At 36.2% G+C, this 17,355-nt stretch overlaps 1 protein-coding gene across 6 annotated transcripts in view; it reads left to right on the top strand.

Annotated features, from left to right (window-relative positions):
- Nucleotides 1-17,025, top strand: part of npnta (nephronectin a) — a 59,646-nt gene extending 42,621 nt beyond the window's left edge. For all 6 annotated transcript variants that reach the window (XM_051890417.1, XM_051890455.1, XM_051890436.1 and 3 more), the window contains 8 exons: nucleotides 2,134-2,253; nucleotides 4,824-4,958; nucleotides 7,050-7,172; nucleotides 9,555-10,007; nucleotides 12,002-12,091; nucleotides 13,585-13,683; nucleotides 14,265-14,524; nucleotides 14,609-17,025. In XM_051890417.1, the coding sequence (XP_051746377.1) occupies nucleotides 2,134-2,253; nucleotides 4,824-4,958; nucleotides 7,050-7,172; nucleotides 9,555-10,007; nucleotides 12,002-12,091; nucleotides 13,585-13,683; nucleotides 14,265-14,524; nucleotides 14,609-14,719 (1,391 nt within the window). In that variant the 3' untranslated portion in view covers nucleotides 14,720-17,025. The remainder of the gene's footprint in view (nucleotides 1-2,133; nucleotides 2,254-4,823; nucleotides 4,959-7,049; nucleotides 7,173-9,554; nucleotides 10,008-12,001; nucleotides 12,092-13,584; nucleotides 13,684-14,264; nucleotides 14,525-14,608) is intronic.
- The last annotated feature ends 330 nt before the right edge of the window (nucleotides 17,026-17,355 follow it).

The raw sequence follows: 17,355 nt of genomic DNA on the forward strand, positions 1-17,355 counted from the left end.
TGAAAAAAAAGAAAGAAAATCACAATTTTCCTGGGTTTTGTTTTGTTTTGTTTGTTTGTTTTTTGTTAGTTTTTTTATTATTTAATTTTGTTTTTTTGTTTTGTGCATTTAAAAGGTTTTAATATTTTAAACATTGAAAAAAATGTTTTTTGTTTTTGTTTTTTGTTTTGTTTTTTAATATTTTGTGTTGTTTTTCTTTTTGTTTTGTGCATTTTTAAAGGTTTTATTTTTTCAAAATTGAAAAAAATTGCAATTTTTTCTGTCTTTTGTTTTTTATTATTTTGTTTTGATTTGTTTTGTGCATTTAAAAGGTTTTTTCCACATTGAAAAAAAAAAAAAGAAAATGGCAATTTTTCCACATGAATTTTTTTTTTTTTTTTTTTTTTTTTTTGCCATTTTCCCTTCTGGGTTTTGTTTTGTTTTGTTTGTTTGTTTGTTTTTGTACATTTAAAAGGTTTTATTTTTTCAACATTGTAATTTTTTTTTCTTCTGTTTTTGTTGTTGTTGTTGTTTGTTTTCCCTTGTAGGTTTTGTTTTGTTTTGTTTGTTTGTTTTTTTATTATTGTTATTATTATTATTATTGTGCATTCAAAAAAAAAAAAAAAAGAAGAAAAAAAGAAAATGGCAGTTTCTGTCTGTATTTAATTTAATTTCATTTCATTTCATTTTTTTATACATTTTAAAAATATATATATTTTTATTCATTTTTTATGCATTTTATTTCTCCCTGTAGGAAGAAAAGAAACTCACAATTTTCCTTCCTGGATTTTATTTTATTTTGTATTTTATATGTGTGTTTTTATACTCTCTTCTCCCATACACAAATCATCCTAAGAGCTCAGGGCGTCCCTCAACCCCGCAGAAGGCTTTCAAATGACTCACCAAAATATGAGAAAGCTGTGAACTTCAACCCTGCCAGTAAAGGCTAAGTCTTATTGCTGGCCTTAAGCTATCCTCCCTACGCCAAGTGGACTGTGCCTGTGCTTGCCTGGTGCTAAGTGTGCTTCCAGAGGCTTCAAGATTCCGCTCTCTGATAAATATTTTCTCACCTCCCCACAGCTCACACTTCAGCAAACACCACTGAATCACAGAGTTAATCAAAGTATGGAGCGGCCCCTGTGATGTGGGTGGTACAATGATTGTCAATGCTTGGATCGCAGATTACTGCATAGTTTGGAGAGGCTGGGTGTTGATCTGAGAAGAGTCTGCACCGACTCAAATTATTCATAACTTCATGTCATTAGATGGAAGAAAATGCTTCAACACTGTATGTCATATACTGTACGAGTCAAATATGCCATCTTGAAAATTCAACTTGTTGATGTAATGCCTATGTTCTACACAGTTTTTTTAATTAAAATAATAATGAATGATAATAAAAATGAAACACATTCCACCTGCAATGAAAAATAACTAATAAAAATAAATTGAATCATTCAAGAAATACACACAATTGCTAAAAATGAAATGCCAAAACACTTATTTTAAACAACATGTACTCAAAACTCACTTCAGACTGCCATAAATGGCTAAACAAGCAAAATTTTATTTTAATGTTATTTGATTTAATTGTGATATTTTAGCCTGGCCCAGAACTGATCTATTGCTAAAGATTTCGTAACACATCTCCTTCTTATTTTATTTCCTTCAAGACTTCAGGGAGTAATTGAGTTTGTTTTTCCACCCTGCATTAGCAGGAACAATGTGGCATCTCCTTTTCTCTGGAGTGTTTTTTACCTCGCTGTCTTGTGGAAAATGGGCTGTCCTCTGACGACCCCCTCGACACTAGTTGAGAATGTGGAGTGGTGTTTCTCCGCAGGGCTAATAGATCACTGCACAATCTAATAACGCAAGGTTATCTGCTTCACTGCCCATTTCCTTCAAGGCCACAATGCTAAATATGGAATAGCGTGTTCCCTTTTCCGACCTGTGGCCTTGCACTCTATTTAATGGCTGTTCATCTTTTGTCTGTGTTTATTTGCTTGGCTTATATATGGAACATCTATAGGTTCATTTTGTTTTCCATGTACAGTATGTCTTGTATACTTAAGTGGTTCTCTGTTGTAATGTAAGTGGAGGAAATATGTGATTGTATCATAAGTGCTAAACCTGGTATCTGTATCTTTCTGTCAGATGCCCGGACATGCAGCATGGCTAACTGCCAGTACGGCTGTGAAGTAATGAAAGGAGAGGTTCGCTGCCAGTGCCCTTCCCCAGGTCTGCAGCTGGCTCCAGATGGCAGGACCTGTGTGGGTATGTGCGCATGGCTCATGCATTACTTTAAAGGGAATCAAATTTTCCTTGATCTTTAGAAATAAAGCTCATTATGAAAACATACTGTACATTTCCGAACAAAAACTTTCTCCCAAAGTAACCATCTATTTAAATCTGCCATTAAAAGTGTCAATAAATATTAAAAATTATATAAATATATTTATAATCAAGTGTATAGATTTTATATATACAGTATATATATATATATATATATATGTGTGTGTCAATGATGTGATGGGTAATTTTTCTGTCCAAAGGCCTTAATAATAATAAAAAAACAAAGATATGACATCCAAAGTATGTAAGGTAGTACAACTAGATCTCTTTTATTGAATCCAAAAGGTTTTAATTATATTTTGCTACATATAAAGGTATTTTAAAGATTTTGAAGTGTCAAAAGGTCATTTGGTTTAACCGTCCAAAGGCCAATACAGCCACTTCATTTGTGATTAAAATATCTTAAAATGTAATAAATGTATATATTTTGTATTCTGGCATGATTTTATAACATCATATGTCAACATAGTGCAAAATGGTATTAAAATTATGTGTAGAAGTCGTTGCTTTGCTATGAGAAAGAATGTCCGGAAAAATGAATTTCATTGATGTAATTCGGAGTAACCAATTTAAAGGGACCATTTTGGATCAAGTCATGGGGTCAGTATCATGTGACAGGATGTGACATCATTCATACACCTGCAAAGGACCACATGGTCATGAAGCAAAGTAACTAACTCTCTCTTAACTATTTGAAAAATTCATGTTTTCACTTGCTCATACTCATGTCCCAAAACGTCAGGTCATTCGGTACAACCGCTATAAAACATGGAAAATGTTGTAATATTTTAAAAGCCTGTACTAAATATAAAATGTTTGATTGTCCTTTTGCTAGCTAGATATCAGTCTGTTAGCATTGTTTGAAAATATCATCATTCGGTATAACCAAAAGTGTCATTCGGTAAAACCAAAATTTTGGTTAAACAGAATGACTTTTTTGGTGACAAATTTTGTCCATATTGTAAAAAATGACAAAAGCAGTGTTAATTGATTATAAAAACCACAGAATATCATTGTTAACACTTAATAAAACTTCAAAATTAATTATATCTCCATTATGTTTGTTTACACTTTTAAAAACCTTATTCATCAATGACACACACACACACATAAAAAAAAAATTATTAAAAAATTATTTAAGCAACATTTACTCAAAACTAATTTCAGACTGCCATAATTAGCTAAACAAGCACAATTTTATATATTAAGATTAAAATTAATCAATAATTATTATATATATTATATATGTATTAAATCTGCCAGGTTTCAATAATTATTATTTATTATTCTCAGTCCTCCATACTTTAGCTCAACTGGTAACATGATGCTAACAATGCATTCCTAATAATAATAATAATAATAATAATAATAATAATAATATGACGCTAGCAATGCCATTTTCAGGGAACTTGAATGCACTGTAAATTGCTTTGGATGAAAGCATCTGCTGATTTGCATAAATGTAAATAAATGTAGACTTCAGGCAGAAGAAACATTAAAAAAAAATGATATGACCCCTTTAAGTCAAAAGAAAACAGAGCACAATCTCTGTCTAGTCATCTTTTGAAGATGTGACATGTTTTTTTTTTTTTTTTTTTGTGTGGCTGTCAGAAAAGATGACAAGCCTTTGCTATTACGAATGTGTCACGAAACACAGTCTCTTTCATTCACGGTTGTGTTCCTGCTACAAAACCTTAAGGATCGCACCAGTCCTTGACAACAGAGCTGTGCTTCTTTCTTTTGATACAGTAATTATGCTTCAAGTGCTTGGAAATTTCATTGTGCCATTCGTTAATGACTGTCTTAATGGCATGCCATAGTCACAGAGACTGCAGGACATTTTGAAGAAGCACATATTCACATCTTAACCACACAGATCACTAAATCACAAATGGAATGCGACAAATTGAGTCAGTTAACCTAGTGCACTTCTACTCACATTTGTCTTGCTTGACTCTTTGAATTTTTTCCCACCTTTCTGCCTTTTTTCTGGAGGCTATGAAGAGGGGAGTGCAGAGTTTTTTAAAAGGGCACCATAAATCAGAGACTGACCATCTCAATGTTTCATGGCACAGGTGTTCAGCTCTTTAGGTATTTCAGCAGAGGACTTTTATTGCTCCGAGGAGGGCAGCTTCTGTTAGATGGATGTCTGTACATGCACACCTAAGTGTTGAGTTTGAATGGCGCTCCTGCAGAGCGTTCACACACTGCTTGATGCATGTCTCAATTTAGTTAAACCTTAAATGCAGCATATGCCTGCACAAAATTTCACAGTAATTAAGGGAGTGTGTACAAAATATCTCAAAAATGAAACCTGACAGCATTACACAACATATAAATTCAGGGATCATGAATTATAGAAGTATAATTTTGACTAAAAAACCTCCAAACCAGGGTGATGCTGACCTTAATTCACTGAGACCTTTTTACTTTGATCCCGACTGGAGCTTGAAAAAGTGGAGAAATTATGGATTTGTGTGTTTGTTGTGCAGATGTGGATGAATGTGCCACAGGCCATGCGGTTTGTCCCCGTTTCCGTAAGTGCATCAACACATTTGGGAGTTACATCTGCAAGTGCCATGATGGCTTTGACCTGCAGTACATCAATGGGAAATATCAGTGTACAGGTAAGCAGGTGGAGGATATAGTGTATATTGATATTACATTCAGCCAAAAACCTTTCAAACAATGTGAATTGATGGAATAGTGTAGCATTATTTGATTTGATGATTCTCAAACACAGAAAAACTTTGGGATTGCTTTTGTTTGTCTGGAAGATTTGTTGATGAAAATCTTCACTTAACTCTCATTCCTGCCAACAGTTGACATTTTGTGCCAAGTTCTGGTTTTAAATAATATAGTGCAATTTTTTTAAACAACATTCTTTTTCAGTTTTTAAAAATAGATAACAACAGCGCTCTGTTCCAAAGCTCACTGAGCTGGTCTGTAAGAATCATTTTTAAGGTTTGCTACTGATGGCAGTATAATTTCCTCGCATTAGCTAATTGTAAGAAGTTATTGCATGTGTCCTTTACATAACGCATTGAGAAAATGTATCCAATGGTGGATGAAGCAAGTAGAGCAGTTGTCGTGCAAGATCCTAAGCCTCAATGCCTGTTCAAAAATGGCATGTTGTTGTGATATCTTGTTTTAGCTAATCAAAAGAACTTTTCTTATCCAGTTTGTACTATGCATGATGCATCAAAATTTTGACAACCTAAAATATTCGTCCAAAAAAAACAAAACAAAACAACAATAACAAAAAATAATTTTCGGGTTTCGACTGAAATAGTTTTGCAGGGACAAAATCATTAACTAAAATAGTGATTTTTAATTAGTGCTTCTCCAATAGTGCATTTTGACTGTGTTCTGCACACAACGTGGATGAGTTAAACATGTCATCTGTGTAGATGCTAGGGTTGTGAAATATCAATTTCTCGATTTCAATCTATCTTCATTTTGATGCACCAATATCGATTCTTAAGATCAATCTTTCAGTCTATGCTGTTTTCATTTGATGCATGAACAAAACTTCACTAAATGTTATTTGTACTGCGCCAGCCATCCAGTAACTTCCATAAGCTTTTTGCGTTGTTACTTGTGATGTGAAACAAAGTCTAGCTTTTTTAAATTCTGTCAGTTTTATCATGGTATTCAAACAATAAATTCCAATTTGCCACTTTAATTGTAATAATATTTCACAGTATTATCACAATTTTTACTGTATTTTGATCAAATAAATGCAGCCTTGGTCAGCATAAAAGACTTCTTTAGAAAACAATACAGAAGCCATATTATGCCTTTTTACAAAGTCTTGGTTTTGTTTTTGGGGTCTACTAGAATAAATTTTCATGCTTGAATGTTCAAAAAACACTTTTTTTTAAAAAAACATATTTGACATTGTTGCAGCACCTCTCTTCCCAGTCTGTCAGTTACGCTCTTTTTCTAAGTGTACGTTTACACAACAACAATATGGTTAAAACAGAGAAGTTTTTCCTTTGAGTTTTGCGCATACAGACGACACCATTGTCAAATGATCCCCATTCATACGAATCCATGAAAATGACTAAAAACAAGTAATGCGCATGTGCGTTTTTGTTGAACTTGCACTTTGAAACCCGTTTCCAAAAGTTTGCGTTTTCAGGCCACCAAAATGCCGATGTCGTGTGTATGAATGGCCGTTTTTGGTTGAAAACAGTGTTGTGTAAACGGCCCTTTATTCTCTATGAAGCCTCTCCTTCTGGAAAACAGAATTGCTCTGATTGGTCGGCTGGATCAGTGTGTTGTGATTGGTCAACCGCTTCCAGCATGTGCTGGAAATGTCACACCCTTGAGTTTCAACACACTATTAACACAACTCAACAAGGCCTCACCACTTTATTTTTTTGTGTATGCATTGTGCGGGAATTATTTAAATGATGAATATGTTTCACAGAAGAATACTTAAGACTACAAGCATTTCAAGGAGTTCAGAAATAGTGTGCACTGATATAGAGAATAACTCTCTTTGGAGTGACTTTGTGCTTTGTAACTTTGCAATTTTGCAGTCCTTTTTCATGCTTAAACAGCAACGTTACACACTAAAGAAAGTAAAATAAACAAACAAAAAAAAAAAAACAGGTAGTGTAGTTCACTAGGTTTTGGAACAGAGCTGATGACTATTTCAAAATCTACCTGATCTCACAGAAGTGATCTTTTCTGCTTGAATGATTCTTTAGATGTGAACGAATGCTCTTCGAGTCAACACCAGTGTGGTCCCTATGCCACCTGCTATAACACACCTGGTTCATACAAGTGCAAGTGTAAAGATGACTACAGAGGCGTGGGCTACGACTGCAAACGTAAGTATGCAAACCAAAGAATTACTGCGATTGCATCGTAACTAACAACCTTCAATGCTACAGTGGATACTGAAATCCACTTCATTCAAAGGTTTACTTTTTGTTACTGTTATAATTTGTTTTAAACTGAGAATAAAATCAATATCACAATAATAAAAATATCTGATTTGCATAAATTAACACACTCCATGCATAAACTAATCACATTATAGCTCAGGCAACAATTTAATTGGTCCCCATCTGTTCTCAGTTGCAGTGATTTTGATTAATTTAGATTAAAAGCAGCTGTATAATGTAAAAAAAGGTGGAACGGTGCTTTCAAAAGCACTTCAGGATAAAGGTTTGGAAAGGCTTAAGTCAGGAGTCATTAGTATAAAGGCTTTAAGCACAAAAGCTGAGGCAAGGTTATCATTAAGAGGTGGACGGCGCACGGCGTCCCTCGAAAGTAGATAACAAAGCAAAGACGCTGATCACAGATGCTGCCAGGAGATTGATGGACTTTAATGGAGCTACTGGCTTTTTGATCTGGCTTGTGTGGGAGAATGGTGAAAAAATAGTAGCAACATTATTGAAAAGTATATGGCCAAGTGACAACACGCTGCCTCGTAAAGGATTAGTTCACTCCAGAATTAAAATTTCCTAATAATTTGACGTAGGCAGAAGTACCGCGGTAGGGCGAGAATCCCATTTTCTCCTCCAACTTCAAAAATTGTCCGACATTGTTGTTTTACCTTCTTTTGTAAAGGGTGTTTGACTTCGTCTTTGCACGTTCGCTTTGTAGACACTGGATCGGTACTTCTGCCTACGTCACGCGTGACCTTTCCAACGTGATTACGTAATGCGTGGCACATCGCAGAGCAGTGCAAGATGAGCATTTGTGGTTTAAAAGTATATACATTTTTATTTTTTTTTAGAAAATGACCAATCGTTTCGCTAGATAAGACTCTTATTCCTGTTGTTTGAACCTTCAACCCATTGTGCCCTGGTGAAGTCCACTATATGGAGAACAATCCTGGAATGTTTTCCTCATAAACCTTAATTTCTTTTCGACTGAAGAAAGAAAGACATGAACATCTTGGATGACATGGGGTTGAGTAAATTATCATGAAATTTTAATTCTGATTTGAACTAATCCTTTAACTGAGGTAAACCATTACTGCAGTTTGCACTGGTGAATGCAGGTTCTTTGTAGATTTTCTTCCCCTTGGTTTGGGATTGGTGCACTTGTCAGGAAAGAAAAGAAGATGGATGATGAAAAATCTTGATGAAAAGCCGCAGCCTCAGCCAGGAAGTTGAACATAGGTAGATTGTTCACCTTTCAACGTGACTGCATCCCATAGCACAATGCCAGTGGAGCGTATAGTGGCTGAATGACAGGAAGGAGAATGTCCATGAGTGGAGGCGTCAGAGTCCTGACTAAAATCCTCAAAAAAATCTCTGGAATGAATTGAGTTAGACAGTCCCTCAAAGGTTACAATGCATATTTGTAGATAACGATAAATGATACAAAATGCAAAAATGTATATGAAAAAAATACTGTTCAAAAGATTTTTTTAAATATTTTCAAAAGAAATCAATAAATAAAATGAAATAGTTTAATAGTATGTGGAGGAAGGAATTCGTTTTAGTTGCTGGAACACTAGATCTGATGAATATCTTCCGTATCACCTCCCTTTCTGGAATTCTTTTGTCTGCTGTGCCTTTAGTTAGGAGTGACTTGAGGTTGATAGCTGCCATGGTTTTAAACTTCATGAACAAAGAGAGGTTCACTGTGAGCATCAGGTGACATCACAACTGCACGCTCTTCACATGTACTCTCTACTGCTTTTGCAAACCACTGACAGTGGCTTATGTAGCATTATGCATGCATCAATGCAACCTGCTCAGTCTTGTTATTATTTGTTAAGTGGACAAAAATACAGCTGTCTGACACCTCATTTAATCATTGTTAAACCAATGAGGCAACCAATCCCTCTTCAGCATCTGTTCTGGAAACTTTCAGCCAGGTGTGACTCAGAAGTGCTGAAAGGGTTGAATTACTGCCTTTTTGGGAATCACATATCAAAGCTCCTGTGAAACCTGAGATCACATTGTCACATTCATTCCTTTAGTGTTCCCTCTTTAAGGATGACACAAGCTTAAGGGGAATTGATTTCGAATGTGATGGATGACTTTCGTGCATTCATTGTACATATGAGCTAAAAGCAACCTTTTTAGTTACATCTAAAAAAATGAAAAGTGATGTTTCTACTGTAGCCTAACTTAGCTGCATACTTCCCAATTCCCAAAAAGGCTTAAACCAGATAATACCTATTCAACATGAGAACAAAAATAGGTTGAGACTTCGAATTAAACTGAGAATCCTGTTTGTTCTCCTTTTAGCTATCCCAAAGGTGGTAATTGTCCCTCCACGACCTGGAAAGACCACACCGAGCAACAATAACAACAAAGGGGGCAACAAAATTCCAGACTCAGACCAAAATAGGACCACCACAACAATCAGACCACCAGTGACAGCTAAACGGATCTCACCTACAATAACAACCACCACCACCACCACCACCAAATCTCCTCCAACCAAAAAAGTCACCCCTCCAGCGAGAGTCCCAGCACCCACCACCCGTAGGCCTCTCATACCGACACGTAAACCCCCTGTTGTGGTGACAACCAAACCTAAGGTGCCGTCCCGTCCCACCACCACAGCTACCACCAAAGCCCCGGTGGTTACAACGATGGCTCCCTTTATCCCAACACGCAGACCTTCAATCCCGTTTATGACGCCAATTGATAACAGCATCAAAGACATTACTCAGAAACAAAGAGGTGATGTTCACAGTAAGTACATATACTTTTTTTTTTTATATATATTATTCAGATTTTCTCAATTTCAACAGCATTTTGTGGGCACAAATGGTCCATTGTCTAATGTCAGTAGTGTAGCAATATATAAGCACAGATTACACAGAAGTCACTTTCGCACCTAGCAGCTTCCTATTGGCCAACATGGTAAATTGGCATGACCAACTTGAACCCGTTGCAAAATATGCATGGGAAAAATATTTTGCCCTTACACAAAATTCCCAATTGCGTCTATTCCTATTGAAATGACTGGATTTCACTCTCAGTAATTGGTACATGTACATTACTTTTCACTGGTGTACTGTCTTGGTCCTTGAGGGGCAAGGTCCTCGTCAGTTTTGCTCCAACCTGTCCCAATCCACTTACCTGTATGTTTCTAGTGATCCTGAAGACTTGGATTAGCTGGTTCTGATGTGTTTAATTAGGATTGTAGCTAAACCAGGGGTGTCCAATCCTGGTCCTGGAGGGCCAATGTCCTGCAGAGTTTAGCTCCAACTTGTCCTGCCTAGAAGATTCTAGTAATCCTAAAGACCTTGATTAGCTGGTCCAGGTGTGTTTAATTGGGGTTGGAGCTAAATTATGCAGGATACTGGCCTTCCAAGAGCAGGATTTGGCACTCTAAAGCTAAACGCTGTGGGATAGTAGACACCCCTGCATAAGTTGGACCAACCTAAAAGAGTTTTTTGACGCAGAACCATGCCAATCTTGTCAGAAATTATAGGTAATTTGCCACATTATTGAAACAAAGACTTAACAAACAATTGATTTCAGATGATTTTAGGACTCTTTCCACTTTCAAGTAGATTGGAGCTAGAAAATAGCTTCCAAGACTTGCTTTAAAGGCCCTTTCAGGGAGACTTATAATGTGGCCTTATGGCCTTTACTTATGTTTCTCTGTGAAGTCTGAGACTGTAGGGTGTCCCATATCATTTTAAGAATCTGAAGCATGCTCACAAGTGCTCCCTTTGCTACTATACAGCCTCAATACACTCTTTGCTGACCTCGCACTAGTCTACGCAATGGTCCATGTTGTCTTTTGTAACCAATGTGTGAATTCAGAGGAGGACTGCTGAGTGCACCCTTTGGGACAGGGTCGTGAAGGCCTTTGGATCTATCCAAGAAACCATTTCCTGGCCCAAAGGACTGTGTTGCTTCCTTCATGTTCATAAGCTCTTTTTTGGGTATCTCTTGGGCTTCCCACAAGGTGAAACCAGATTTTTCAGGAAAGCAAATTGCATCCCAAAGCCTCCTATCCAGATGACAGCACCTAATGAAAACAGAAGACTCAAGAGAGATTACATTACCAGTCAGCCCTGCCTCAGGACATAAATCAGTTACCCCACACTGCCTCCAAGGGCTCACAATAGGCCTAATAAATAATGATGGCTCTGAAACAGTGGGGAAATAAGGCAAATAGACATCTAGGAATTGAATATAATTATATCTCCTTAATCAATTAGGTACCATAACGATCATGTCAAAGTTGTATAGCCCCAACACGAACACCTGCAGTGTGTGGAAATGACCTTAGGGTGAAGTTGGTTTACTACATGTTCCTATTAGCTGTGAGGACTTTGTGTCTATTGGAGGGCTGTACATAGTGCTTGTCACAAGCAAAGGCTTGAGGGATAATTGAAATCAATGAACTAATCACAGACTTGACGTCCTTCCAGCTGTTATCCTGACATATATTTGGTGTACACACACTCTCTTGTCTCCAATCCTCTATTATGCCAATATCTCGGTTATGAGTAAAAAAAGAAAAGAAAAAAAAAATTGAGGGGATAACTTGCCTTGTTCTCAACATTTATTTGTTTCAGTTTAGCAATGAGGTACGAGAGTCCCTATACATTCTCAATATAAGGAAATATAAATAATAATTGATTTTATAAAATGGTAAAGATGATTTGTGTACTCTTCATTAAGAATAACTGTAGTCTAACTATTTGTTTTCTTATTTTCCCTTCTAGTACCACGAAATCATGGGCAAAACAATGTGCTTGATATCGATTTAGACATTGAACTTGGCAACACAGAAGAGGAGCTGAAGGATGACCCAGGTAAGAGAAGGCTGATTTTATTTTTGCTGAAATTGCGGATGGATTTTCAGTGTTTGATGATTGGTGCAGACTAGTCTGTAGATACATAGACATACAGTAAATGGGAACACGGTGATACTGTATTTGCAATGTTTTCTGTTATTTGCCTCGCAGGCATTTTGGAGGTATTAATCTTGAATTATGACGTCAGTCCAGATGAGTTGGATCAGTGGTGTGAGGCAAACAGCTTTCTTTGGCCTTCATGAAAATACCCACACTTCACTGATTCCTGTGGGAAATTCAGGAATTGCACAATTCTGAGTTACTTTTCATTTAGCAGTTTCACTTATGCTGCTTGCAAGGGCAGTTTCCCTGGAGCGATCTGTTCAGTGTGTCACTCAAGGGCATGATGATAATAGAGGATCTCAGTTAATGGCCATCGTGAATTGAACCTGCAATGCTGGGAATACCAGCCCAGAGCCTTAACCAATATTTTGATTGTTTGCAAACAGGGTGTGAAATTAACACCCGTCCCCAGCCAAATGCTTCATTTTGTTATCTACCAGTGTGGAGGGCGACCTATAAGCCTCGGCTTGATATCTGTCAAGAAAGCCCTTTACGCTGAGGATGCTGAGTTGTTGCTATGTCACGTCACTCATTTTGACTTTATTCCCTGTATATATGTGAATTACTTTTTTTTTAATAGACGTATTTATCTAAACTAACACATTTACAAAATGCATGCTATATTGTTTACTGTGGAAACTTGTTTCTACCACTGAATAAAAAATAACAAAGGTAATTGCGAGTTTATATCTCACAATTCTGACTTTTCTCGCAATTGCGAGTTTACATCTCGCAATTCTGAATTTTTTTTAGTCAGAATTGTGAGATGTAAATTCGCTATTGTGAGAAAAAAAGTCAGAATTGCGAGAATTAAACTCGCAATTGCGAGAAATAAAGTCAGAATTGCGGGATAAAAAGATGCAATTACCTTTTAAATGTTTTATTCTGTGGTGGAAAAAAGCTTCCATAGTTTTCAGATAAACAAACAAACAAATAAAGAAATAAATTTATGGTAAGTTATATTATTTTTTATCCCACAAAAGGAAAGTCAATTAAATTTAATGAAAATTAAAAATTAAATGAACATTAATTTTAATTATTAATATCATCTAATGTTTTTGGAAATACCATAATACCACGTTTATGAGTAATTCATACAGAAAAATTAAATGCTTTATTGACTATTATACTTATAGTATTTTTATGGAATTCTTTGAATTTGATTTAATTTTTCCCTCAAATTACAATTCTCGGTTAACTTCAGAATGGTTCACAATCCTCGTGGCTGCTGGACAAAAAGTTATTTTCCCACACTGGTTGTGCGAATGTACATATATGTTACAAAACGATAAATATTTTTTGTTCCCGGTTTCATGATAACATTTTTTTTTCAAAGTAATGTCTAAAATTGCATTTCGTTTTTTGATCAATTGTGTCATATTCCACAGAGACGGGTCATCTGAGCTGCTCTTTTACCCACGGTCTCTGTGGATGGATCCAGCACAGAGAGGGAGACCTTCACTGGGAGACAACTGCAGATCCTTCAGGTATTATAGTATTTTTCAATAAAATGTTATTGGTTCAATGACAAATAAGAATGTCTCAGATGAAGCAAAGAAAAATTAATTAAAAAGTGCCACAGGTGCCATGTTTATAGAAATGCAGTCTTTGTGTTCATGTTTCATACTGTATGCTTTTAAAAAACACATTTATTTGATGTCTTCAAAAAGGTCAAGTGCTGTAACCATTAAATATAAAGTACAAAAATATTCCCACATTTTAATCTTTAAAATGATGATGAAAAAGAAAGTTTTAAAACATATTCAAGGTAAATTTTTTCCCCCCCTTATTTTTCCAAATGTATTGTGCATTTTTGAAACGTGATTGTGGAGAAATCAACCTGAACTAATCTTACCATTCCATTAAAAAAGTTATTATCTCTTACAAATTATATATATATAATTTGACTTCTTGATAGACTTATAATAGACTTCTTGAGGGTCTTGAATGTGATGTCATTTCCTGTTTTATTAATAAAACGATTACCCCAATTTTTTAATTTTTTTTTTTTTTAATCAAGAAATTCAATCTTTTAATTAGTTTGTCTCCGTCATGATCTCTTTGGCAGGTGGGCGGTACCTAACGATCTCTGAGGGCGGAGAGAAGCGAGGTGGGCGTGGCGCTCAGCTGATCCTCCCCCTGACGACGCCCTGGAACGAGGGGAACCTGTGCCTGGCCTTCAGACACAACATGGCGGGCCACCACGTGGGCATGCTGCAGGTGTTCGTACAGAAGGGACGGCAGCACAGCCCCGCTGTCTGGGGTCGAACTGGAGGAAACGGCTGGAGGTCGACCCAGATCACCATTTGGGGCAATGGGCTAGAGAGTGTAAGTATAAACTCACATCTGTGAAAATCTTGAAAGGTTTCACTATTTGAGAGCGTTGGTGTTATTTGACTTGTGTCACTACAGGTGATCGTGAAGGGCGAGCGACGGAGAGGCCGTAAGGGCGAAATAGCTCTGGACGACATGAGTCTCAAACGCGGTTCTTGTCAGGAAGAGCACAATCTGAGGAGACTTTAACACCGACGACACCACGAACAGAGACTTTTAACGCCAGCTTTACTCACGGGACTCTAGGAAGATGGACACCTTACGGAAAGGGACGTGGCTTCTTGTCAGTCCCAGTACGATTATGGGTGCACTTCCTCTGGCCTTCCTCAATGGCTACAAGTGCATGTGCTCAGTTGAGTGCTGTAGGGACGACGTATTTTTGTAGGCCAAAACCTGGATATAATTTAGCATTTTAGCACTTCCAGTTCTATTGTTCCAATGCCAGTGGGTTTTCTGAATGGTTTTTGATTAAATGTGGTTAACAAAACCCTATGTTTTATTCTACAACATAGAGTACATCAGTAAATACATCCTTGTGATATTTTAAAAGCTTTTACTTGTCTTGAAAAAGGCGGTTGCTAACAAATGGCTAAATGGGACTACAGAAATTTTTGGGGACATTGAACATCATCATGTGTGTTTCCCATGGTCGCAAGTTCCGTCGTTACCAATAGAGTTCAATGGGACTTACGACCATAGTTGACTAACGATACTTTCGGGAAACGCGCCCCAGGTAAACTCATCTATACACTACCCAGTGAACAGGGAACGTCCTCAGAACTTTGGCTCAGGTTTAATGAACTCTTTCATCGCCATTGAAGGAATTTTCCAGCTTACCGTGTTTTCACTGTTATACGGTAGGGGGCGCTATTACACATCTTAGAGAATCTCCAGATCAAAACAGGCAAAAAAGGAGCAGAAACAAGCGATAAAAGCATTGCGGATGCACGTTGTAGTTATGAAAAAAAACATGGTTTTCTACGCTTTTTGTTGGAAATGTTTGTTTTTTTTTTTTTTTTGATATATAGCATGTTCGGATAATCATGCAACTAAATATTCTGGGGGTCATGAAAGTTTTGTGAAAATTATTAAAAATTGTGAAAATTATTAAAAATGCTGGCAACTTTTTTAAAAGAAATTCTGGCGGGGAAAGAGTTAAAGTTATGAACAAACATTCTTCTACTAACATTAATAGAGCATTCGTTATCTGGTCTTTAATAATGTTCTCAAGATGTTTGCCCAAAACATTATTTATACATCGTTCAGTGAACAATTTTTTTTTTCTTAATTGTTTTATTTGGATGTTCATCTAACATTTTTTTTCAATGTTGCAACTTGTTTCAGAACGTACAGAGAACATTCAAAAGTAACGTTCATATAACGTTTGCAAAATTATAAAATGGAATGTTCCCTTAATGTTCGTATAACCAAGAAACCTTTTTTTAAAATCATTTAAAATACTGGACGTTTTGAACATCCAGGGAACATTCAGAAATAACGTTTTCATAAATTAACAGGAACATTAGCAAAATATTCTTATCTTAGAATATATTTTTGTTAGCTGGGAGGGTAGTCTGCTTTCACAGCCTCACAAACTCTTCTAACTCAAATTTTCAGGGAAAATGTTTTTTAAATAAAGACTGAAAGAGTTGTCGGAAGCTTAGTGACGGTGATGTTGAAGTCATGTGACCGCGGTAGTCGTAGTCCATCGCCTACGTTGAGCGTTTTACTTCTGTCAATTATATTTAGGCTTCAAAATTCATAAAAGTTGCATTCATTTGTGAAGATTATCATGATGAACAAAACATGCAAGAATCATAAACTTTCATTGGTCACAGAGCTTATTTTCTGCAATAATCCAAAAGCCAATGGAGGGAACCAGAGTGATGGCCTACAAAAATACATCATCGCTGCAGCACTGTTGAATGAGATGTCAAAGTCTGAAAATATTTTGTACATTTTAATTTTGTAGATGTAAAATTTGTCTCCCACTTCAAATGTTTTTGTCGAACTGTTGAGCAGACGCCATCATGCCATTGTAAATGTAAATTGCCCATTTCAGTTGTTTGTCACCTGAATGATGATGTCCTTTTAAAATCCCCTTTTCAATTTGACCGACGTGCTTTGTTAGCCCAGTTTGCAGCTAATCTGAGTGATTAACTATTTTTGGTGTATTATTGTAAATGTATTCATATATGTGTATATATATATAAATATATTTCAAATATGCTTTGTAGGTGCATATATATGTGAATTCTTCATTGTATAAGTGATGCAGGACAATGTTTACATCACACGACCCAGTATTTTATTAACGTATATTAAGTACAAACCAGTAAACTGTTCTGAATTTACTTATTAATGGCTGTATCAGCCATTCTTTATGATCATCACAACCATGGTTACCCTTTAAGACTGTGTTGACTATGACAGATCTTGATTTAATATACAGATGAAGCAACGACCTCCAGACATTAAAAGGTGTGAACATAAAATGTCTTGTATGTATTTTTTACTCTTGTTGGGGGTAATAACTTCAGTTCAGAGCAGCTTTTTCAGACAAAATGCTACATTGTTTATGTCATGTTGTTCTGCACACACAGCTTTAAGGAATAACCATCTCTCCTGAACTATCTTCTCTTTCATTTGAAGAACTGGGAAGTCAAATTCAATAAGTGAATCAGATCGGATGCTGCAAATAAATGAACCAAACAATTCGCCTGTTAATTTGATTCCCTGGGACGATGCTTGCGCAGCATTGTCTTTTTTGTAGCATATATAATTTATTAATTATGGTGTTTTCTAGTCATATTGGTGGTAGTGTA

Source organism: Ctenopharyngodon idella, chromosome 1, assembly GCF_019924925.1.
Source record: "Ctenopharyngodon idella isolate HZGC_01 chromosome 1, HZGC01, whole genome shotgun sequence".
NCBI classification, from domain to species: Eukaryota; Metazoa; Chordata; class Actinopteri; order Cypriniformes; family Xenocyprididae; genus Ctenopharyngodon; species Ctenopharyngodon idella.